The sequence below is a fragment of the Periophthalmus magnuspinnatus genome, chromosome 15, assembly GCF_009829125.3.
Source record: "Periophthalmus magnuspinnatus isolate fPerMag1 chromosome 15, fPerMag1.2.pri, whole genome shotgun sequence".
NCBI classification, from domain to species: Eukaryota; Metazoa; Chordata; class Actinopteri; order Gobiiformes; family Gobiidae; genus Periophthalmus; species Periophthalmus magnuspinnatus.
The window spans coordinates 29,990,543-30,014,769 of record NC_047140.1 but is presented as its reverse complement, the minus strand read 5'-3'; the positions used below and the strand labels follow the sequence as shown (position 1 = coordinate 30,014,769).

At 41.7% G+C, this 24,227-nt stretch overlaps 1 protein-coding gene across 2 annotated transcripts in view; it reads left to right on the top strand.

Annotated features, from left to right (window-relative positions):
- The first annotated feature begins 3,484 nt into the window (after positions 1–3,484).
- LOC117382249 (inactive phospholipase D5-like) overlaps positions 3,485–24,227 on the top strand; it is a 94,929-nt gene continuing 74,186 nt past the window's right edge. For both annotated transcript variants that reach the window (XM_033979344.2, XM_055227381.1), the window contains exon 1: positions 3,485–3,578. In XM_033979344.2, coding sequence (XP_033835235.1) covers positions 3,573–3,578 — 6 coding nt within the window. In that variant the 5' untranslated portion in view covers positions 3,485–3,572. The remainder of the gene's footprint in view (positions 3,579–24,227) is intronic.

The window sequence follows — 24,227 nt, the reverse complement described above, 5'->3', positions numbered from 1 at the left end:
AGTTCAAGATGTAGTATATGCTGTCCTATAATCTATACTCCTATAATCTATACTCCTATAATCTATACTCCTATAATCTATACTCCTATAATCTTTACTCCTATAATCCTATAATCTATGCTCCTATAATCTATGCTCCTATAATCTATGCTCCTATAATCTATGATCCTATAATCTATGATCCTATAATCTATGCTCCTATAATCTATGATCCTATAATCTATGATCCTATAATCTATGATCCTATAATCTATGCTCCTATAATCTATGATCCTATAATCTATGCTCCTATAATGTATGCTCCTATAATCTATGATCCTATAATCTATGCTCCTATAATCTATGATCCTATAATCTATGATCCTATAATCTATACTCCTATAGTTTGTGCTCCTATAATTTATGCTCCTATAATCTATACTCATACTATAATCTATATTTATACTGTACTCTTTATTCATACTATAATCTATATTCATACTATAATTTATACTCAAACTACAATCTATATTCATACTGTAATCTAACAATCTATTCTCATACTACAATCTATGTTTATACTATAATCTATACTCATGCTCTAATATATACTCAATAATATATACCATCAATAACAGAAGCATTTGTAGAAATAAAACATGGAGCAGATCATAAAAATGTGCATTAGGTCTGTTCTGACGTCTGACACTGGAGACTCTGTTACACAAATGGACTGCTTGGATATTACATATTGGTGTCCCACAGGGGTCAGTACTGAGCCCAACAGTGATTATACTATATGTAAATGATGTCATCAGTGGATCTGCTGATGTTGTGTTTATGAAACCAACGTGTTTTTGTCTGGGACCATTTAGAACTTTTGGATGATGTAGTAAAAGCAATAAAAGACATTCATACTATAATCTATACTCATACTATAATCTATGCTTATACTGTACTCTATATTCATACTACAATCTATGTTTATACTCATAATCTATACTCAAACTATAATATATATCATACAGTAATATATATTCATACTGTAATCTGTATTCATACTATAATCTAAGTTTATACTCATAATCTATACTCAAACTATGATCTATATTCATACTGTAATCTTTAGTATTACTATAATGTAATAATCTATACTCATACTATAATCTATATTCATATTATAATATATACTCAAACTATATTCTATACTCATACTGTACTGTATTCATACTGTAATCTATAGCCAAACTGGAATCTATACTCATTCCTATACTCATACCATACTCATTCATATTCATACTATAATCTATACTCACACTACAATCTATTTTATACTATAATCTATATTCATACTATAGTCTATATTCATACTATAATCTATACTAACACTATAATCTATACTTATACTATAATCTATATTCATACTATAATCTACACTCATACTATAGTCTATATTCATACTATAGTCTATATTCATACTATAATCTATACTAACACTATAATCTATACTTATACTATAATATATACTTATACTATAATCTATACTTATACTATAATCTATACTCATTCCTATAGACATACCATACTCATTCATATTCATACTATAATCTATACTCAAACTATAATCTGTTTTATACTATAATCTATATTCATATTATAATATATACTCAAAAACTATATTCTATACTCATACTGTACTGTATTCATACTGTAATCTATAGTCAAACTGGAATCTATACTCATTCCTATACTCATACCATACTCATTCATATTCATACTATAATCTATACTCAAACTATAATCTGTTTTATACTATAATCTATATTCATTATAACATATACTCAAAAACCATAATCTATACTCATTCATATTCATACTATAATCTATACTCAAACTATAATCTATATTCACACTATAATCTATATTCATACTATAATCTATACTCAATCTATAATCTATACTCATACTACAGTCCGTCCTCTTCTTCTCTTCGTCTTCCGTGTATCGTCACAGTCTTATTACTCTGTTTACGTCCTTGTTTCTTTACGGTCCATGTTCCAGAGCGTTGTGGCGTTTTGATTCGACCCGTAAACGTCTCTGTTGTTCCTGATTTGTGAGCGTCTGGAGGCGGAGCTTCACCCGGGGCCTGATAGAGCCAATAATCCTGTATATGAAGATGCTCCAGTCATAAACAACACAATCGAGATAATGAAGGAGGCGAGTAAAAGAGCAGCCCCGGGCGTCTTTCGGGAGCGGAGATATCAGCTCCACTCAGTTAAATAGTTAATGTTAAACCTGCCAATGTTTCTGACGATCCCGGGGTTGATCTCAGACGTGGAGCTGGTGGATTTCGTGCGTCTCCACCTGTTTTAATGCAGCAGTCGCTCTTTTCTCTGTAGGATCTGGAGCGTTGGAGCAGTGCTGCAGGCCACACTGACTTTAAAGATTGACTACCTCTTTTTTCTGCCTCTCCACAGCACTACTACTACTACTACTACTACTAATGTGCAAATCAAAGCCAAACTCACGGGACAGTAGTAGCAAAAAAAAACCCAACCTCAACCTCAAACCTCTCGACGTTTCCCAGAGAAGATGAGGTGTCATTTTCCACGTCCCACATCTGCGGAATCTTTGGAAACAGCCCCCCCGATCGTCAATGTGTGCACTTCTGCGGTGAATTTGCTGACAGTAAAAGTAAAAAATAACTAGATCAATGAGCCTGGCGGTGGATAATACATCTCTGACTGCGCGTGATCTATGCTTCCACAGTGGGAGCTTGTTAAAAGTGCAGGAGGGCGCGCCGCGTGTCAGCGTTTCAAACAATAGTCCGGCAATAATTAGCAATGCATTCTACAATTATAGCGTTGTGTAAGCGAGGAGGAATGGGCTCGCCTGTGACCGTATATCTGCTCACCTTTTGTTTCGACGTCTATATATGAGTGCAATATGAGCTTTGTGTTACAATAGGGAGAACTCGGGAGGGAGGGGGGAGGTTTGAGAGCATGAAATGAAGAGAAAAGAGAGGTGAGGGAGGAGAGGAGGGGACGTAGAAAACTGGAAGTGGATAAATAGATGCTTTTTGTGTGAGGCGAGACAACATTTTCATATATTTTCGCGTAGATTACACAGATTCCAAGTCTTGTTTTGGGGTGCGTGAGTGTGTATTGATTGTGTTGCTTACATTTTATATGGTATTGTATTATATTGCTTACGTTTTTGATTGAAATAAATTGATTTAAGTAGGTTTTTGGAGTTGATTCATTGAAAAAGCCCATCCCATCTAATCACATCAGGCTATTACATTTACCTCCAGCAGCAGCGGCAGAAGAAAAAGCAGAAACACTCCCACATCTTGGCTCTAGTCTGACGTTCATTCACAGTGGAGTGGATCCAAACAGTTCAGACAGTGAGACTGCGGAGCGGCACACTTCCCTCTCTCTGACTCCTCGTGGGAGGGTGGGAGGAAAGGAGGGGAGGAGGGAGGAGGGAGGAGGAGAGAACAGCCCCGACTGGACCGCTGCCTCTCGCTCGGGAAGCACACACCAGCGTAGCCACATGCGTTTCAGAGTGGACAGTCCGACCGGGGATGCGATATGAAGGTAAGATCAGACTCGGGGATGATGCTGTTACTACAGGCACTTGGCCAGAGCACGTGCGAGGTTAATTACTGCCACTTCTTCTTGTGTTACTTCAGAAGAGAGCGCGGCGTGATGCTTGTTCTTGTGGTTTTTTGGACTCGGGACTAGAGCCTCGTTCCTATTCAGAGCGCAGAGTGATAATAGGTTTGACTGGAGGTGTCAGGTGCACGAGCTGTTCTCCCTCCGCTGCTGTTACTGACCGTTTCACACCCAAAAAAACCTTCTCTCATCAATACCCGACGTGAGCCTAGATGTGGCACAGATGGAGAAGATGAGGTAATATCTTGACGGAGTATGCGAGTACTCTGCAGCGGCTTTTACAGCAACTTTGAGTGTCGTTTGGGTAAAATCTCGTGCGCTAATATAGGTGTATCGATAGAGCTATTGATTACTCTATGTAAGTCCATGTAAAGAGGAGTGAGGATGCGTTTGGATGGGGCGTAAGAAAAGAAACGAGTGGAAAATATTGAGCAGGTAATGTTGACAGATAGTGTACAGGCTAATCAATAAACGTAAAGGTTCTATACTGCACAAAATGGACACTCGTGAGCGTTAAGTCGTGTTATAAAAGCTGTTAACTCGTCAAAAACAGACCTGGAGTTGGGGTTTATTAGTCTGTCTACATCTCCAAAAGCTCAAAACGCTCCGGTCCACCTTGTGATGTCATGAAGTGGTCGTTTTCGGCAATTCCAGGGACTGAAAATGATCCAAATGATTCTAAAAATGAAGGTGTGTGGAGTTGAAAAACACAGAGGTTTGGTCAAGCGCCTGAAGAAGAAAGATTTTGTGGTTTATGTGAGTTGGAAAAGTGGAAAGTGAGACTCATTTTTTGTCGTTTTGTCAATTTTGTGATGAATTTAAGGCGAGGAAAGGCGAGTTTAGCACAATTCGTACATAAGGTGTTTTACGGAATAAGAAAAACGCTAAAATCACACAAATCAAACCAGAAATAATCATCATAAAATTACCATTAAAGCAGAAGAGTGCAGAATAAAAACCTTTCAGTCATGTGCACAGATAAACAGAACAGTTTTGAGCCTGGATTTAAACATTAAATTTAGAAATCCTTTATTTGATGAGATGTTCTGGTGTAATGACGACGACGAGATGAGATGGTTGTTTCATCCTGATGTTTATAAGTTGGCTTCATTTCTCTGTAAAGTCTGGAACAAGCGTCAGATGAGTTTGTAACACGTGTCTGGAAACTGTCCTGTTGTATTTTATTGTATTTTGTTAATGGAGTCTTATAAATCCATTAAAGAGCTCAGCGTTTTTGTACATGTAGCACCTTAAAGTGTTAACTGCAGGGAAATAACAGGTAAATAAATATATGTAAAACTGTTCTATGGACCAGTGAAGCTCAGTTTGGTTCGACTACTGGGGCAAAAATGTTGGGAAAACCTGAGTAAAAAAAGAACCACAGAACAGAAAAATAAGTTTAAACTGTTTAAACATAGACATGGACAACATTAAACCTAAAATTGTTCGAGTACTCAAACCCATTTTTCACTTTCCATCCATCCATCCATTTTCTTCCGCTTATCCGGGGCCGGGTCGCGGGGGCAGCAGTCTAAGCAGGGACTCCCAGACTTCCCTCACCCCGGACACGTCCTCCAGCTCCTCCGGTGGGACCCCAAGGCGTTCCCAGGCCAGCCGAGAGACATAGTCCCTCCAGCGTGTCCTGGGTCTTCCCCGGGGCCTCCTCCCGGTGGGACATGCCCAGAACACCTCCCTAGGGAGGCGTCCAGGAGGCATCCTGAGCAGATGCCCGAGCCACCTCAGCTGGTTCCTCTCAACGTGTAGGAGCAGCGGCTCTACTCCGAGCTCCTCCCGTGTGACCGAGCTCCTCACCCTATCCCTAAGGGTGCGCCCGGCCACTCTGCGGAGGAAGCCCATTTCAGCCGCTTGTATCCGCGATCTTGTCCTTTCGGTCATTACCCAAAGCTCATGACCATAGGTGAGGGTAGGAACGTAGATTGACCGGTAAATCGAGAGCTTCGCCTTCCGGCTCAGCTCCTTCTTTACCACAACGGACCGATACAGCGACCGCATCACTGCAGACGCTGCACCGATCCGCCTGTCAATCTCCCGTTCCATCCTTCCCTCACTCGTGAACAAGACCCCGAGATACTTGAACTCCTCCACTTGGGGCAGAGACTCACCACCCACCCGGAGAGAGCAAACCACCTTTTTCCGGTCGAGAACCATGGCCTCGGATTTGGAGGAGCTGATTCTCATCCCAGCCACTTCACACTCGGCTGCAAACCGCCCCAGTGCCTGCTGCAGGTCCTGGCTCGAAGAAGCCATCAGGACAACATCATCTGCAAACAGCAGAGATGAAATCCTGTGGTTCCCAAACCAGGCCCCCTCCGGCCCCTGACTGCGCCTAGAAATTCTGTCCATAAATATAATGAACAGAACCGGTGACAAAGGGCAGCCCTGGCGGAGTCCAACATGCACTGGGAACAGGTCTGACTTACTGCCGGCAATGCGAACACAGCTCCTGCTCCGGTCATACAGGGACCGGACAGCCCTTAGCAAAGAGCCCCGGACCCCATACTCCCAGAGCACCCCCCAAAGGACACCACGAGGGACACGGTCGAATGCCTTCTCCAGATCCACAAAACACATGTGGACTGGTTGGGCATACTCCCATGAGCCCTCGAGGACCCGATGGAGAGTATAGAGCTGGTCCAGTGTTCCACGACCAGGACGAAAACCACACTGCTCTTCCTGAATCCGAGGTTCGACTATCGGTCGGATTCTCCTCTCCAGCACCCTGGAATAGACCTTACCGGGAAGGCTGAGGAGTGTGATTCCCCTGTAATTGGAACACACCCTCCGGTCCCCCTTTTTATACAGAGGGACCACCACCCCGGTCTGCCATTCCACAGGTACTGTCCCCGACCGCCACGCGATGTTGCAGAGACGTGTCAGCCAAGACAGTCCCACAACATCCAGAGACTTGAGGTACTCAGGACGGATCTCATCCACCCCCGGAGCCTTGCCACCGAGGAGCTTGCCAACCACCTCAGTGACTTCAGCCAGGGTGATGGACGAGTCCGCCTCTGGGTCCCCAGTTTCTGCTTCCTCCTCGGAAGACGTGACAGTGGGATTGAGGAGATCCTCAAAGTATTCCTTCCACCGCCCGACAACATCCCCAGTCGAGGTCAGCAGCCCTCCACCCGCACTGTAAACAGTGTTGGTGAAGCACTGCTTTCCCCTCCTGAGGCGTCGGACGGTTTGCCAGAATCTCTTTGAGGCCGTCCGATAGTCCTCCTCCATGGCCTCCCCGAACTCCTCCCAACCCCGAGTTTTTGCCTCTGTGACTGCCCGAGCCGCGGCACGCTTGGCCTGCCGGTACTCATCAGCTGCCTCAGGAGTCCCACGAGCCAACAAGGCTCGATAGGACTCCTTCTTCAGCTTGACGGCATCCCTTACTTCCGGTGTCCACCACCGGGTTCGGGGATTGCCGCCGCGACAAGCACCGCAGACCTTACGACCACAGCTACGAGCAGCCGCATCAACAATAGAGGTGGAGAACATGGCCCACTCGGAGTCCATGTCTCCAACCTCCCCCGGGATCAGGGAGAAGCTCTCCCGGAGGCGGGAGTTGAAGACCCCCCTGACAGAGGGCTCCGCCAGACGTTCCCAGCAGACCCTCACAATACGCTTGGGCCTGCCAGGTCTGTCCGGCTTCCTCCTCCGCCAGCGGATCCAACTCACCACCAGGTGGTGATCAGTTGACAGCTCAGCCCCTCTCTTCACCCGAGTGTCCAAGACACGCGGTCGGAGGTCAGATGACACGACAACAAAGTCGATCATCGACCTCCGACCTAGAGTGTCCTGGTGCCATGTGCACCGATGGACACCCTTGTGCTCGAACATGGTGTTTGTTATGGACAAGCTGTGACTAGCACAGAAGTCCAATAACAAAACACCGCTCGGGTTCAGATCGGGGAGGCCGTTCCTCCCAATCACGCCCCTCCAAGTGTCACTGTCGTTACCCACATGGGCGTTGAAGTCCCCCAGGAGAACAACGGAGTCCCCGGTTGGTGCACTGTCTAGTACCCCTCCCAGGGACTCCAAGAAGGCCGGGTACTCTGCACTGCTGTTTGGCCCGTAGGCTGACACAACAGTGAGAGACCTGTCCCCGACCCGAAGGCGCAGGGACGCGACCCTCTCGTTCACCGGAGTGAACCCCAACACGCAGCGGCTGAGCTGTGGGGCAATGAGCAAGCCCACACCAGCTCGCCGCCGCTCCCCGCGGGCAACGCCAGAGAAATGGAGAGTCCAACCCCTCTCAAGAAGATGGGTTCCAGAGCCCAAGCTGTGCGTGGAGGTGAGGCCGACTATATCTAGCCGGTAACGCTCAACCTCCCGCACAAGCTCAGGCTCCTTCCCCCCCAGCGAGGTGACATTCCATGTCCCCAGAGCTAGTCTCCATGTCCGGAGATCCGGTCGTCGAGGTCCCCGCCTTCGACTGCTACCCGGATCTCTCCGCACCCGCCCCTCATGGCTCCTCCCGCAGGTGGTGGGTCCACGGGAGGACGGCCCCACGTCGTTTCTTCGGGCTGGGCCCGACCGGGCCCCGTGGGGAAAGGCCCGGCCACCAGGCGCTCGCTGCCGAGCACCCACCCCAGGCCTGGCTCCAGGGTGGGGCCCCGGTAACGCCAGTCCGGGCGACGTAAACTGCCTTGTTGTATTTTTCTTCATGAAGGGCTTCTGAACCGCTCTTAGTCAGACCCGTCTCCGAGGACCTGTTTGCCATGGGTGACCCTACCAGGGGCATGAAGCCCCCGACAACATAGCTCCCAGGATCATTCGGGTGCTCAAACCCCTCCACCACGTTAAGGTGGCGGTTCGGGGAGGGGATTTTTCACTTTAAACCTTTTAATTTTGATTTAAATCTGCAAGACACATTGATAAAATAGATTCATTCCTTTCTGGGTTACCACATGATGACATCACGAGGTGGAACAGAGTGTTTGCAGTTTGAGAGAAGTGTGTGAAACATGTGTGAATGAAACAAAACACAACTCCAGATCTGTTTGTGATGAAGAAATCAGAAAATAGTTTAACATGGGCCCTTTAACTTTTTCCCCCCATTTTCTTAAATATTCTATCCTCTTGCCTCTGGATTTTTACCTGGTTCTTTTATTTAAACCTCCACAACTTGCTTTTCTCCGTGGATTTGTTATTGCTATGCCTGGAATGTTCCACAGTATGGCATTGAAGATGGATAACTCCGCAGAGACGAGCAGGTGACGCCTTCAGACAGTTAAAAGACACGTTTTGGAAGCTGTTTTTAGACGATTAAAACATCTGTAATAAAGTAAATGCAAGATATTTAAGTTCAGGACCATAATGAGAAAGCAAGAACGTCTCTGGTGACAGATCGCCACACCTGAAAAGTTACGTAATACCTCTTTAAATCAGCCATATCGTGCTTGTTTTGCTCTGTAGTTATAATCTCTGACACTGTGGATCATTATGTTTGAATTTGCACATTTTAAATCGTGATATTCATCTAAAACGACTTAATAAAAGAATAAAATTGCTTCGCTATCACAGATTAACGCTCCCATATTCCGCAAAACTGACTCTTGTGAGCTCTAAGCCATGTTCTAACGCTGCTACCTCCTCAAAAAAAGACCTGGAGTTGTGTTTTGCTTCATTTATGTTTGAGTTAATACTGGTTTATTAGTCTGTCTGCATCTCAAAACCTCAAAATGCTCCGTTCTGCCTCGTGATGTCGTGAAGAACTCAGCCTAAATTTGCGGGATTTGTGCGTGAATGAAACAAAACACAACTCAAAGTCTGTTTTTGATGAGGAAATAACTTTATAACAGATCAGAAAACAGCGTAAAATGGGCCGGTAGCGGTGAAAACTGGAGTCGATCTTGAAAATAAGCGATTTAAAGATTAAATGAACACAAACACAACTTCGGATGAGTAAACACTGAGGGGAAACGACTGTAACACGCTCTAAAAAAAGATGATTTCGCGGGATAGGTCTGCTTTAAATCTCGCAAAACAAGTTCAAGTGCCTTTCGAATCCTCGCTCTCCCGCCGAGTCTCGACAAACTTCGCCCGCGAGCTCTGACGTGACTTTGGTCGAAACTCCAGCCTCGCATCCCTTCCGGCTCTGTGGGATTGTTTCTCTCCATCTCCGTCTCATTCTGCCTCATTGCGTCTCTGCAGCCGCCGTTAGTCCCCCCGGCGCTCCCAGACAGGACCCAGATATATTTCAGACTCTGGAGCGGCCGTGTCTGCCTCCGCCGCGTTCCACAGAAACATTACACTGCCCTAAACACACACTCTGCTTTTGTAATTCTGCTCACTCACGCCGCGAAAACATAGACAAACAGACCCCGGGAGTGAACAGCCCCGCCGACAGCAAAAAAAAAAAAAAAAGCCCAAAACACCTGAAGTAGTATCCATGGCAACCGGCTCCACGGCTCTGATGAACACAGCGGGGCGGATGTAAGAATTAAAATCAGACGGACCGCTGATATCCACGGAGATAACACGCTTTGTTTTTGATTCGTCGATACGTTAAAGCGCTTCGTTTGGGGGCGTCGTTCGTCGTGGGTTTGACCGTTTGCCGAATGTCTCTACGCTCGCTCTCCCCAACTCTCCCCAAATCTCCAAAAAGAAGACTATAACTGGCGCTGTTTTTCATAGTTTGTCCAGGGTGCGACTTATACTCAGGTGCGACTTATTTGTGGAATTGTTAAAGGTTTGTGCAGCAGTGGGACATGTCCTACTGCGGGGACATCCTGGGTGTCTTCAGGGAGACTAGAAAAGTGCGTTTTTATTACAGTATTTTAAGGATTATACGTCGCTCTGGAGTATAAGTCGCACCGGCCAAAACTGCATAATAATGTGACGATAACAAAGACGTGAAATTATACAGTCGCATCTGAGTATAAGTCGCACCGCTGGACAAACTATGAAAAAAAGTGCGACGTATAGTCCAGAAAATACAGTATATTTCTTTTTGGAGCGGTACGGCGCTTCATCTACGTCCAGATTTGTCGAAATTGGTCAGTCTCAGATTTTGTAAAATAAATTTCCCCTCAAAAAATGCGACTTTTATATGTTTTTTTCTTCATTATTATGCGTTTTTTGGCTGGTGTGACTTATACTCCAGAGCGACGTATAGTCTGGAAAATACGGTAATAAAACTGCGCTTTTCGGCAACTTTTCTAGCCTCCATGCGATGTCCCACAGTAGGGCATTAAACGTGTCTAGAATGTATTTGTTCGCAGGTGGTTTTGTTGTTGTTTTTTCTGCTCAAAAATCCCTTGCGTTCATTCACTTCACTTCACTACTTCATCAGTCTGTGGTTTAAATGCACCGCTTTAAGTTTACACGCGGCATCTTTTACAGTAATTGCGCTGTCAGTGAGAAATAAAAAGTCCAAATTGCAAATAGATCAGATTAAAACGGGAAAATTAACCAACCTTAACCGCGGCGACGGACTTATATCCAGTTGAAGTACTTAGGGAATAGAAAGTGCTGACAACTTCCTTCAAAGCGGTTTAAGAGGGTGTTTGAAGTCTGGGTTAAAATTAGAGTTTAGATTAGATACGAGTGCGTGTTTTTTTAGCGTGATGGCGATTTGGTGCGTGTGTTTGTGCGTGTGTTTGTAGAGTACACAGTGTAACCGTTTACTGACAGCTCCAAATGCTCCCTGACTGCACTGGGTTAGTCACAAACGGGGCTGGCGCAGGTCGCTGTGGCTCGTCGTGATCACAGATGCGACGGAGAACGTGGTAAAATCTATTATGAAGAAGTGGGGAAAAAACAAACACTGCTCCAGATTTTTTGTGTTTCTGTCCATGAGCCACCGGCAGATGGGTTTGATACTGGCTAAAAGGCATTATTCAGCGCTCTGGGGTTTTGCATATTTATTTTGTTTACTAATAAAAGCTTATATTTGAGTATTGTTTGAGTGGCAGATGGATTTGAAAGTGTGGAGGCGGAGTCATTTTAGAGTTTGAATTTGGTGTTTTTGTCGATCTTTACGGTCCTATGTCACGAAAAATTGACTTTTGTGAGGTTTAAGTCGTGTTATCATAGTGTAACCGCCTCAAAAGCATACCTGGAGTTGTGTTTTGTTTCGTTCGCACATCGTCTGTTACATCTCCAAACCTCAAAATGCTCCGTTCCACCTTGTGATGTCACAGAGTGGTAGTTTGTTTTGCAAGTTAACAGCTCCTTTTTTACATTTAGTTCAGTTCAAATCAGCAATTCCAGAGCTAAAATGATCCAAATGATTCTAGAAATGAAGGTGTGTGGAGTTCGAAAACACAGCGGAGCACTTCCTGTATCACCACTTGATGACATCACAAGGTGGAACAGAGCGTTTTGAGTTTGAAAGAAGAACTCAGCCTAAATATGCAGTTGTTTTTTTTTGTGTTAAACATGTGTGAATGAAACAAAACAACACAACTCCAGGTCTGTTTGCGATGAGGAAACAACATTGGAACATAGATCATACGTGCGCTTTAAATTCTGACATTAAAGTGGACGTCTGCTCTTCAGTTCTCTGATTAATGGAGCGTCTGCCTAATTCCAAACGATGGGATATAAAAGCCCTGAACAGCCATCCTCCCTCTGGCCCTCGCTCCTCGGAGCTCTGTGACGTCTGGCCGAGCTCAGGACACTCTGCTCTTGTCGGTATTCGGTCGTGTTTTGTGCGATATTTGTAAAACGACCCGTCACGAGAACTCATTCTGAAGCACGATATATCGACACGGACGTCTTAAAGGTCAGATATTACGCAAAATGGACTCTTGTGAGGCTTTGAGTGACGTTATAATGCTGTTATCTCCTCAAAAACACACCTGGAGTTTTGTTTTGTTTCATTCACACGTGTTTTTCCAAAGCTCAAAAACGCTCTGTCCCACCTTGTGATGTCATAAAGTGGTAGTTTTCAAGTTAGCATCTACGTTTTTACTTTTAATCCAGTAGAAATGGGATACTTTCGGTTCGGAAATTGCCCGATGATTCTAGAAATGAAGGTGCGTGGAGTTTAAAAACACAGCGGAGCACTTCCTGTATTACCACATGATGACATCACAAGGTGGAACAGAGTGTTTTCAGTTTGAGAGAAGAATTCAGCCTAAATTCGCAGGTTTGTTTGTGTGTCAAAATGTCTGAGCACATAGAACATAAAAGTCACTTGCTCAACCCTCTACAGCTCAAATCTTATCGTATTACAACTAAAATAACAAAAATCTCACAACTTTTGCAGAGAAATTGTAGAAATAAAAAATATTTACCCCCAAAACATATAGTTCCATGTTTCATCTGTTGAACGATAAGTCGATATCGTCTTTATGGTGTCAAAATTGAAAGTTACTACCACACAGCCATTAAATAATCTATAATAATAATAAATAATCTAAAAATGAATAGACAGGTGAGAGCAGGCAGTGCCTCCAGGACAAGTTACAGGTCAGATCTGTGGAAAAGCGTCCACATTTACAGTAAGAATGGATTATTTTAAAGGGCTTTTTGAGCAAAACACCACTGTTGAAGTAAATGGTCCTGGTAGATACATTACATTATTTTAAAGGGCCCATATTACACTATTTTAAAGGGCCCATATTACGTTAGTTTTAAGGGGCCCATATTACGTTATTTTAAAGGGCCCATATTATGTTATTTTAAAGGGCTCATATTACACTATTTTAAAGGGCCCATATTACACTGTTTTAAAGGGCCCATATTACACTATTTTAAAGGGCCCATATTACGTTATTTTAAAGGGCCCATATTACGTTATTTTAAAGGGCCCATATTACGTTATTTTAAAGGGCCCATATTGCATTATTTTAAAGGGCCCATATTATGTTATTTTAAAGGGCCCATATTACACTAGTTTAAAGGGCCCATATTACACTGTTTTAAAGGGCCCATATTACGTTATTTTAAAGGGCCCAAATTACACTAGTTTAAAGGGCCCATATTACACTGTTTTAAAGGGCCCATATTACACTATTTTAAAGGGCCCATATTACACTGTTTTAAAGGGCCCATATTATGTTATTTTAAAGGGCCCATATTACATTATTTTAAAGGGCCCATGTTCTAATGTTCCTCATCACAAACAAACCTGGAGTTGAATTTTTTTGTTTCCTTTTCACATGTTTAACTCACTAAACACCCTGCATATTTACGCTGAGTTCTTCTCTCAAACTGAAAACACTCTGTTCCACCTTGTGATGTCATCGTGTGGCGATACAGGAAGTGCTTCGCTGTGTTTTTAAACTCCACACACCTCCATTTCTAGAATCACTTGGATCATTTCAGCTTCTGGAATTGCCAATACTTACTAAACAAACGGTTAAAACTACGCCGTTAACTTGAAAAAAACAAAACAAAACTACCAGTTGATGACATCACAAGGTGGAACAGAGCGTTTTGAAGTTTGGAAAACCACGCGTGAATGAAACAAAACACAACTCCAGGTCTGTTTTTGAGGAGGTAACATGATTATAACACGACTTAACGCTCACGAGAGTCACTTTTGCGTAATATAGACGGACACGACTGAGGAAAATCAAACACATTTCCTTAATTTCCTGCGTTGCCATGGCTACAGGAGTATTATAACGTATAAACTGGCATCTCTGAAATCAAAGATGGCCGTCCGAGGCTTCTCCTGTGTTCGTGCGGTTTATTAGCAGAAGGAGGGCACAGGAGAGCGTACACGTGCCACTCACTGTCTCCATCACGCCGCTGATTAACGGCATGACGAACAAAGTAACGCCTCCATCCATCATTTTACACAAAAGCGGGTCGTCGTTTGAGTGCACCCTCGTAACGCCTTAGCGAATTTTCAAGTCTGGCTCATGACGACAGATGGATGTGTTTTGTAAAAAAATTAGAAAATGGAGCCCGTGCGATGTTTGGACTTCATTTTAAAGCGCCTGGATTACGCAAAAAAACGGACTCTCGTGAGGTTTAAGTCGCGTCATAATCACGTTAACTCATCGAAAACAGACCTGGAGTTGTGTTTTGTTTCGTTATTATTCGTCTGTCCACATCCCCGAAGCTCAAAACGCCCCGTTCCACCTTGTGATGTCATGAAGTGGTAGTTTTCAAGTTAACTTCTACCTACTTTTTCACCTATAATTCAGCAGAAATGTAATACTTTCAGTTTTGTAATCGCCAAATGATTCTATCGAAGGTGCGTAGAGTTTAAAAACGCAGTGGAGCACTTCCTGTATTACCACGTGACATCACTAGGGGGTGGGGCAATAAACAATATCATCGTTTATTGTGGTAAAAAGGGTTGGCAATAATTATTCATGGGACATTTTATATAATCATGAACAAAGATAATCGTCAATACATCAGTTGAATTCAGAAAAAAAAAAAGACTTATCCACGGGGGAGTCAACAGGATGGACAAACGGGGCTGTTGTCCGGGGGCCCCAGGGTCTTAGGGGGCCCAGAATTGGAGGCTCTTTCTCTTAGTTTGTATCACAGGGGGCCCATGTGAGGCTTAATGCCCTGAGCGTCGTAACTGGAGGAACTAAAGATTCAGACTCGGGAAAACAGTTCAACAGTTTATTTACGAGTTTATTAATAGTACAAAATGTGAAAGATGTGAAAAGTTTAAAAATCATCCCAGGCCGAGTGTTTTCAGTTTGAGAGAAGAACTTAGCGTAAATATGAAGAGTTTGTGCGTTAAATATGTGTGAATGAATAAAAAAAACACAACTCCAGGTCTGTTTGTGACGAGGAAACAATTTTAGAAGAGATCGTTAAGTGTTTTAGCATCTGTGTAAGTGTCTTAGTGTCTGTTTTAGTGTGTGTGTAAGTGTTTTAGTGTGTGTTGGGGTGTTTTAGCGTGTGTTTTAGTGTGTGTTTAAGTGTTTTAGTGTGTGTTTAAGTGTTTTAGCGTGTGTTTAGCGTGTGTTTAAGTGTTTTAGCGTGTGTTTTAGCATCTGTTTTAGTGTGTGTTTAAGTATTTTAGTGTGTGTTTAAGTGTTTTAGCGCGTGTTTTAGCGTGTGTAAGTGTTTTAGCGTCTGTTTTAGTGTGTGTTTAAGTGTTTTAGCGTGTGTTTTAGCGTGTGTTTAAGTGTTTTAGCGCGTGTTTTAGCGTGTGTTTAAGTGTTTTAGCATCTGTTTTAGTGTGTGTTTAAGTGTTTTAGTGTGTGTTTAAGTGTTTTAGCGTGTGTTTTAGCATGTGTTTCAGTGTTTTAGCGTGTTTGAGAGAAGAAATGCTGGGATAAATCTGCAGGGTTTGTGTGTTAAACATGTGCGAATGAAACAAAAAAACACAACTGCATGTCAAAACACACTCATAACGCACAAAGAGACGATTCTGTGCCCTTCACACACACTGGGCTGTGCCGGAGAGAAGAAATTAGAAACAACAATAGAAGCCAATTTGTAAAACACGATGTGATGTGGCCCGAGATAAAGGAGGAATATGTGAAAGAACAGGTTTGTCTCGAAACAGAACGATCAAGGATTTTGGAAATGTACGTTTATAAAAGCTCTGAAATCTTATAAGACGGAGACGGCAGTTAAAAGGCCCGTATTATACTATTTTCTGTTCTAATGTTGTTTCCTCGTCACAAACAGACCTGGACAACACTCAAACTCTGAATATTTAGGCTGAGTTCTTCTCTCAAACTGAAAACACTCTGTTCCACCTTGTGATGTCATCGTGTGGCGATACAGGAAGTGCTCCGCTGTGTTTTTAAACTCCACACACCTTCATTTCTAGAATCATTTGGATCATTTCAGCTCCTGGAATTGCCAATCTACTACCGAACTAAAGGTAAAAACGAAGCTGTTAACGTGAAAACTACCACTTGATGACATCACGAGGTGGAACAGAGCGTTTTGAGCTTTGGAGATGTGGACAGATTCAAGATAAAGTGTGACTCAAACATGTGTGAATGAAACAAAACACAAATCCAGGTCTGTTTTTGAGGAGGGAGCCGCAGTAGAACATGACTTAAAGCTCACTAGAGTCGGTTTTACATAATATACGACCTTTAAGTTTAATGACATACTGTGGAACATTCCAGTAAAACGCAATAACATCTCTACGGACACAATTCTAGAAAATCAAACACACACATTTCCTTAGTTTCTAGTAACCTCCTGTGTTTTAATGTCTGAGATGCTCCATTTGATATATAAATAAATATGTTTTACATAATGGTAAAAGACAAAAGGTTAAAGTTAGAGATGGATCGATGTGGGTTTTTTCATGGCCAATGCAGATACCAAGTGTTTCCAGTTGTGTCCAGAGAAACCGCTGCTGATGAGCTCTGTCGATATTTTTGGGTTGAGTTTGATTCTTGATGATGAAATAGTCACGTTTTGTGCTGTTCTCTTCATGTTAAAGTGTGTTTAAGTGTTTTAGCTCGTCTTTTAGCATGTGTTTAAGTGTTTTAGCTCGTCTTTTAGCATGTGTTTAAGTGTTTTAGTGTGTGTTTCAGTGTTTTAGCATGTGTTTAAGTATTTTAGTGTGTGTTTCAGTGTTTTAGCATGTGTTTAAGTATTTTAGTGTGTGTTTTAGCATGTGTTTAAGTATTTTAGCGTGTGTTTTAGCCTGTGTTTAAGTGTTTTAGCGTGTGTTTCAGTGTTTTAGCATTTGTTTAAATATTTTAGCGTGTGTTTTAGCCTGTGTTTTAGCATGTGTTTAAGTGTTTTAGCATGTGTTTAAGTGTTTTAGCATGTCTTTAAGTGTTTTAGCATGTCTTTAAGTGTTTTAGCGTGTGTTTAAGTGTTTTAGCTCGTCTTTTAGCATTTGTTTAAGTATTTTAGCGTGTGTTTTAGCCTGTGTTTAAGTGTTTTAGCATGTGTTTATGTATTTTAGTGTGTGTTTTAGCCTGTGTTTTAGCTTGTCTTTTAGCATGTGTTTAAGTGTTTTAGCGTGTGTTTCAGTGTTTTAGCTCGTCTTTTAGCATGTGTTTAAGTGTTTTAGCTTGTCTTTTAGCATGTGTTTAAATGTTTTAGCATGTGTTTAAGTATTTTAGCGTGTCTTTTAGCATGTGTTTAAATGTTTAAGTGTGTGCTCTTCTCTACTGTACCGAGTCTATAGTGTGTGTGGACGTTATATTGTGACTGTAAACATCTTTCAGGGCAGCATGTCTTTGCCTTCTCATTTTTATTCTTGGAAAGTGTGAGAAAATATCTATATTATTTTGTTTGTAACAGTAAGACACTAAAGAGGCACCGGGGTATACTGTACACACAAGACTTTACTAATGATGATTTAACGGCGCGATGTCGGGCGAAACTCGGAGTGAGCGACAGTCGGGTTTTTATTTGGGCACCTGTTCTGCCTAATTAAGAAAGAACTCGAGAACAATGGCTCATTAATCCTCGGCATAAAAGTCACACAGCTGTTTTAAAGTCACATCTGGGAGGCCGGGGGAGGTGAAGCTGAAACGTGTCTGGTTTTACAGCGTGATACGGAGTGACTGAAGCCGTGTCCTGACTTCACCTTTAACCGTGCGCTAACGTGTGCTAAGTGCTAATGCTCCGGCTCATTACTGTGGACGTCAGAGGTGTGTGGGCGACGGGCGCACACACACCCGGCGCTGACAGAACGCTCAGGGACAGGGACAGGGAAGCTCGTTTGGCTCAAGGTAAAAAAAAAAAAAACTTGCACCATGAGCAGAAAGTGAATGGTAATGCTCTGCTAAAAAGGTGGAGCAGCACTTTTAAGAGCGCTGACACAGAGCTGCTATGACCACGCCTGAGTATTTACACATTCATTTTCACTTTTTCATGAATTTATTTATTTCGAGCAGATTAATGAACACGAACATCCAGTTAAATACAGGCTAAAACACATGCTAAAACACTTAAAGACATGCTAAAAGACACGCTAAAACACTTAAACGCACGCTAAAACACATGCTAAAACACTTAAACACATGCTATAACACTTAAAGACATGCTAAAAGACACGCTAAAACACTTAAACACATGCTAAAACACTTAAACACACGCTAAAACACTTAAACACACGCTAAAACACTTAAACAAACGCTAAGACACTTAAACAAACGCTAAGACACTTAAAGACATGCTAAAAGACATGCTAAAACACTTAAACACATGCTAAAACACTTAAAGACATGCTAAAAGACACGCTAAAACACTTAAACACATGCTAAAACACTTAAAGACATGCTAAAAGACACGCTAAAAGACACACTTAAACACACACTAAAACAATTAAACACATTGCTAAAACAATTAAACACATGCTAAAACAATTAAACACATGCTAAAAGACACACTAAAAGACACGCTAAAACACTTAAACAAATGCTAAAACACTTAAACACACGTTAAAACACAAACACACGCTAAAACACAAGCTAAAACAATTCAACACATGCTAAAACACTTAAACACACGTTAAAACACTTAATGCACATTTCAATTATTTAAGCTCAAAAATAAATTGGAAGAAGAAAAAAACAACAAATGTTTTCCAATTAACAATCACACAACACTTTTTTCTTTCTTTTTATTCTTTTTATTTGCTAGGGATTATGTAAAAATGCATTAATCTTAAAAACAAAAAAGATGATTTGTACCAGATTTAGCTACTACTGCTTTCCATGTTCAGTCCAAATACACATTTTATTAAAGTACAATGACATTTTAATAGGAGATTATAAGAAGATAAACAGTTTATCTTTAAAATTAGCAGTAAAAAAACAATTAAATGTCTCGTGACTGGCTGCAGGTGCTGGGGTTTAGGTGCATTTAGGTGATAATTGCTGTGAGAACCAAAAAACCACATTACGCTTTACTAAAAACAATATTTGATTTGAACGTTCTAGTTTTGGACTGAGCAAAAAACGAAATTAATCAGAATCAGAATCAGAATCAGAAGACTTTTATTGCCATAGTCTGTGAACACAGTTCACAAACTAGGAACTTGATACGGTGAAAAAGTGCAACATAAACACACTGAATAAATACAAATACAAATAAGAGCATGCACAAAGTTAAAAAGATATGCTTAAAAAATCAAATGAAATACTTAAAGGGAAAAAATATGTACAATAGCAGCATCAGAACAACAAGCGATCAAAGGAACCATAACTGATTTAACTGTGTGTGTAACTGTGTCAACTGGACAAAACGTTGTATATTTAACACATTTAATTTCATCTTTTGATATGGATCAGACCTGGACGACAGGGATTAAACAGATAACTTCGGAATTTGCGGACACGAAGACAGGGGCGGCGCTAGTGAGGGGGCTTGAGGGGGCCCTAGTCTCCCCTAGAACGGCCAATAACCCCCCATAGCTTCCCCAAAAGATTTTTACCCGATTTTTACAGCACATCCAACGTGATTTCAAATGTTCAAATGGCAACTACAGAGTTCAAAATGACACATCCATGTATAAAACTCTAAACTAACATGTCAAATAAGAGTCCGCATTGAACTAAAATAGAACTTAGCCCCCCTAAAACTCCTCCAGCTGAAAATATCTAGTGCCGCCCCTGCTCAGAGAGGTCGTAATTATGAAGTTTAAGCTACAGATTTGACGTAATCTCACTTAACGCATTTCAAAAGTGATGCTAACTAAAATATTCCTATAAAAATTGAGTTTTTATATTGATGCGTATGTCTCTTCCTATGTTTCTTTGGGGAAATGTGGTTTGTTAAATGGGAACGACCTCTATTTCAGTGGCGACAGACAGAATACAGTTCTTTTTTTACTGAATATACAACTGATAAAAGCACAATAAATAGAATAAATCATAATTAAAGGTCCTATATTGCACAAAATTGACTCATTTGCGCTTTTAGCAACGTTCTAATCTTGTTACCTCATCAAAAACAGACCTGGAGTTGTGTTTTTTTCATTAACAAACGTCTGAATAACTGTTTATCATTAGTCTGTCTAAATCTCCAAACCTCAAAACGCTCTGTTCCACCTTGTGATGTCATGAAGTGGTAGTTTTCACATTAACCGCTCCTTTTACCTTTAGTTCAGTAGAGATTGTGCAATTCCAGCGCTAAAACGATCCAAATGATTCTAGAAATGAAGGTGTGTGGAGTTTAAAAACACAGCGGAGCACTTCCTGTATCACCACACGATGACATCACAAGGTGGAACGGAGCGTTTTCAGTTTGAGAGAAGAACTCAGCGTAAATATGCAAGGTTTGTGCGTTAAAACATGTGTGAATGAAACCAAAAAACGCAACAAAAATAGAATAACATGGGCCTTTTTAAATATTATAGAAGACGACGCTCATGTTACAGTTTCTGGAGAAAGTTTTGCAGCTTAAAGTTTCATTTTCACATCTTTCCGACGCGAGCGAGCGGCTTATGATCCGCCCGGGGACTGATTTATCGCTGACTGTCCTCGGGGAGCGCGGTCCATCACTCCGTCCTGAAGGTGATCACTTTATTTGACTATAAAAAGACGACTTGACTTTGACACTAAGCAAAAAAGTAGTGCAGTTTGCCACCGAGACTCTGATATATCTTTTTGTTTTTCATGAGAATTTTCAGACTATAACTCACTTTTAACAAGCCCGAACGTCCCCGCTTTGACGTATTGTTTTATGGAAGCGGCGCGTGGTGTCCTCAAACAGCTCCGCACAGTCCAATAATACAAAACAAGTGAGTTTAAGCCTTGAATCCATCATGGCCGCCGCCGCCTTCTTCTTCCCTTCTGTTTCTTTCTTCTTTGTTCTGAACCGTGGCTGGTAATTTGGCCCGACCCCGTGGCACGACCGGGGATCAAAGCCCAGCAGCTCCTCTGGCACAAAATTAATGGAATACTTTGGCCTCACAGCGGTCGGCAGGTCGGGTGTGTGTCTCACTGCAAATCGACAACGAGCGGGTCAGTGTAAGTCGTCCAGCTGGGAAATGGAAAACAAGCTGCAGATCCCACCGGCCGCCGACGAAAGGATGTTTTTTATTTACATTTGTTTGGGACGTGTTTGGTAAAATACAAGTTTACACAGGCCTGTCGCTAAAATCACCACGACTTTAATCATCTCAGCTTTGGTTTAATCTTAATCGATGGTTTAAAGAAGAAAACCAAACCCAAACCCCCAAACCCCCAAACCCAAACCTTTTTATCACCGTGGACTGGAACAGTGTAGGTTTCATCTTCACGGACTGGAATTCTACACACGGCAGAGAAATATGGCACAAATAAGAAGAGAGAGAAAGAAATAAACAAAGAAAGAAAGAGAGAAAGAAATAAACAAAGAAAGAGAGAAAGAAAGAAATAACAAAAGAGAAAAAGAAAGAACGAGAGAAAGACTTACTTTCTTTCCTTTTTTCTTCCAGTCATTCTAAGAAAAAAGGGAAGAAAAAAGAGTGAGAGTGAAAGAAATAAAGAAGGAGAGAAAGAGAGTGAAAGAAATAAACAAAGAAACAGAGAAAGAAAGAATGAGAGAAAGACTTACTTTCTTTCTTTCCTTTTTTCTTCCAGTCATTCTAAGAAAGAGGGGAAGAAAAAAGAGAGAAAGAGTGAAAGAAATAAAGGAGAGAAAGAGAGAAATAAACAAAGAAAGAGAAAGAAATAAACAAAGAGAAAGAAATAATGAAAGAGAAAAAGAAAGAACGAGAGAAAGACTTACTTTCTTTCTCTCCTTTTTTCTTCCAGTCATTCTAAGAAAGAGGGGAAGAAAAAAGAGAGAAAGAAAGAGTGAAAGAAATAAAGGAGAGAAAGAAAGAAATAAACAAAGAAAGAAAGAGAGAAAGAAAGAAATAAACAGAGAGAAAGAAATGATGAAAGAGAAAAAGAAAGAACGAGAGAAAGACTTACTTTCTTTCTCTCCTTTTTTCTTCCAGTCATTCTAAGAAAGAGGGGAAGAAAAAAGAGAGAAAGAAAGAGTGAAAGAAATAAACAAAGAAACAGAGAAAGAAGGAGTGAAAGAAATAAAGAGAGAAAGGAGTGAAAGAAATAAACAAAGAAAGAAAGAGAGAAAGAAATAAACAGAAAGAGAGAAAGAAGGAGTGTAAGAAATAAATAAAGAGAGAAAGGAGTGAAAGAGAGAAATAAATAAACAAACAAAGAGAAAGAAAGAGTGAAAGAAATAAACAAAGAAAGAAAGAGAGAAAGAAAGTTGCATAAAAGAGAAAGTTGCATAAAAATAAAACTCACCACACGCGGCGTCAGTGGGAGGAGCCTGTGCTTGTTTCTTCTTTCCTTCTTGTTCATGTTTGTTTCTTTCAAAAACTCTAAATCTCATCTTTTAATCCCAGGTTCTTCGTCTCCATGTGCAGAAGCAGTTTTGAAGGTTTCACTGCCTCATTTGCTTTTTTATTACACAGAGCCGACTCGGCGCGTGAGACTCACCTGTCGAGACAAACCCATGTTTAAGTAGGACTCCTGGTGTTGTCTGTTAAATTGATCTTTCTTTTTCTTGGAGGTCGTGTTCTCCTCTTCTGGCTCCTCAGTTGTCCTTTTCCTCTTTGTTAAAAACCTCTCCACAGACTTTTGTTTTGGCTCATTTTCACTCGCTTATGGCTCTACTTTTTACGACATCAAATGGATTTCTGTGGCGATTTCCTGTCAGGATTCTCATTATATGTCTACGGACGAGCTTATTAGCGCGTCATGAGGGACGGGCGAAAGTTACGTCGGAGAAGATGCGGTTGCTGATAAATTATTTACTGTTTTTGTGCGGCCTGGTAGCAAACTCGTGACGGACCGGTACCACCACTGTCTTAAAGTACCGTATTTTCAGGATTATTATAAGTCGCACTAGCCAAAAAATGCATAATAATGAAGAAAAAAAACATATTTCACATATAAATCACATCCGAGTATAAGTCGCACCCCCGGCTAAACTATGAAAAAAAAGCAGGGTAGTTTCAATATTATCGTTTACTGCAAAATTTCTCTGTAACGATATAATTTGCTTCAAAATGTGCACCCGAGCTCACACACAATGATTTCCAACCATTTTTGTTTTCTTGAATACCTTCGGTCTCTTTTTCTGTTTTTTTCTAAGGTCTGCCCCGCCCCACACTGAGGAGCTGTCACTCAAACACACCTGGGCGTGGCCTCCAGGCTCCGCCCTCTGGTCTGAGTCATGACAGACACCAGTACTTTATAACACTCTTTTTTTTATATCTTACTCCAATGTGTTACTGCAGTTATTTCAATAGATTTTTCAGATTTTTTTTTGTTTGTTTTCATTCCGAACAGTTTGAACAGCGCCATCTGTCTGTCAGTCCGACTTCTTCGTGACAGTATCCCAGGTGCGCGTGAGTAAAAAAGCCCCTCGTCCCGGTTTAAAATCCTGCGCGTACGTTTCCATTGTATTTCCAGCGCTTCCTTAATCAAGCGACGAACTGCAGATGGCGCTGTTGAGTGGTCCAAACTGAACTTTGGTCTGAAGAAACTACTCGAGTATCGCCACCGCAGCAGCTCATTTTAACAGCGATATTATTACGACGTTTTTAGCTGCGCTGTTATTCGCAAAGTGACGGAAGCATAAACGGGTTGATTTGATTTACAGGTCAATAGTTTTGTCACTACAGCAGTTTGTAACGTACAGCAGATGAAACGGAGGAGAAAACGCAGCGGGAATATTGGTTACGCTGTAAATGGTTTAGAA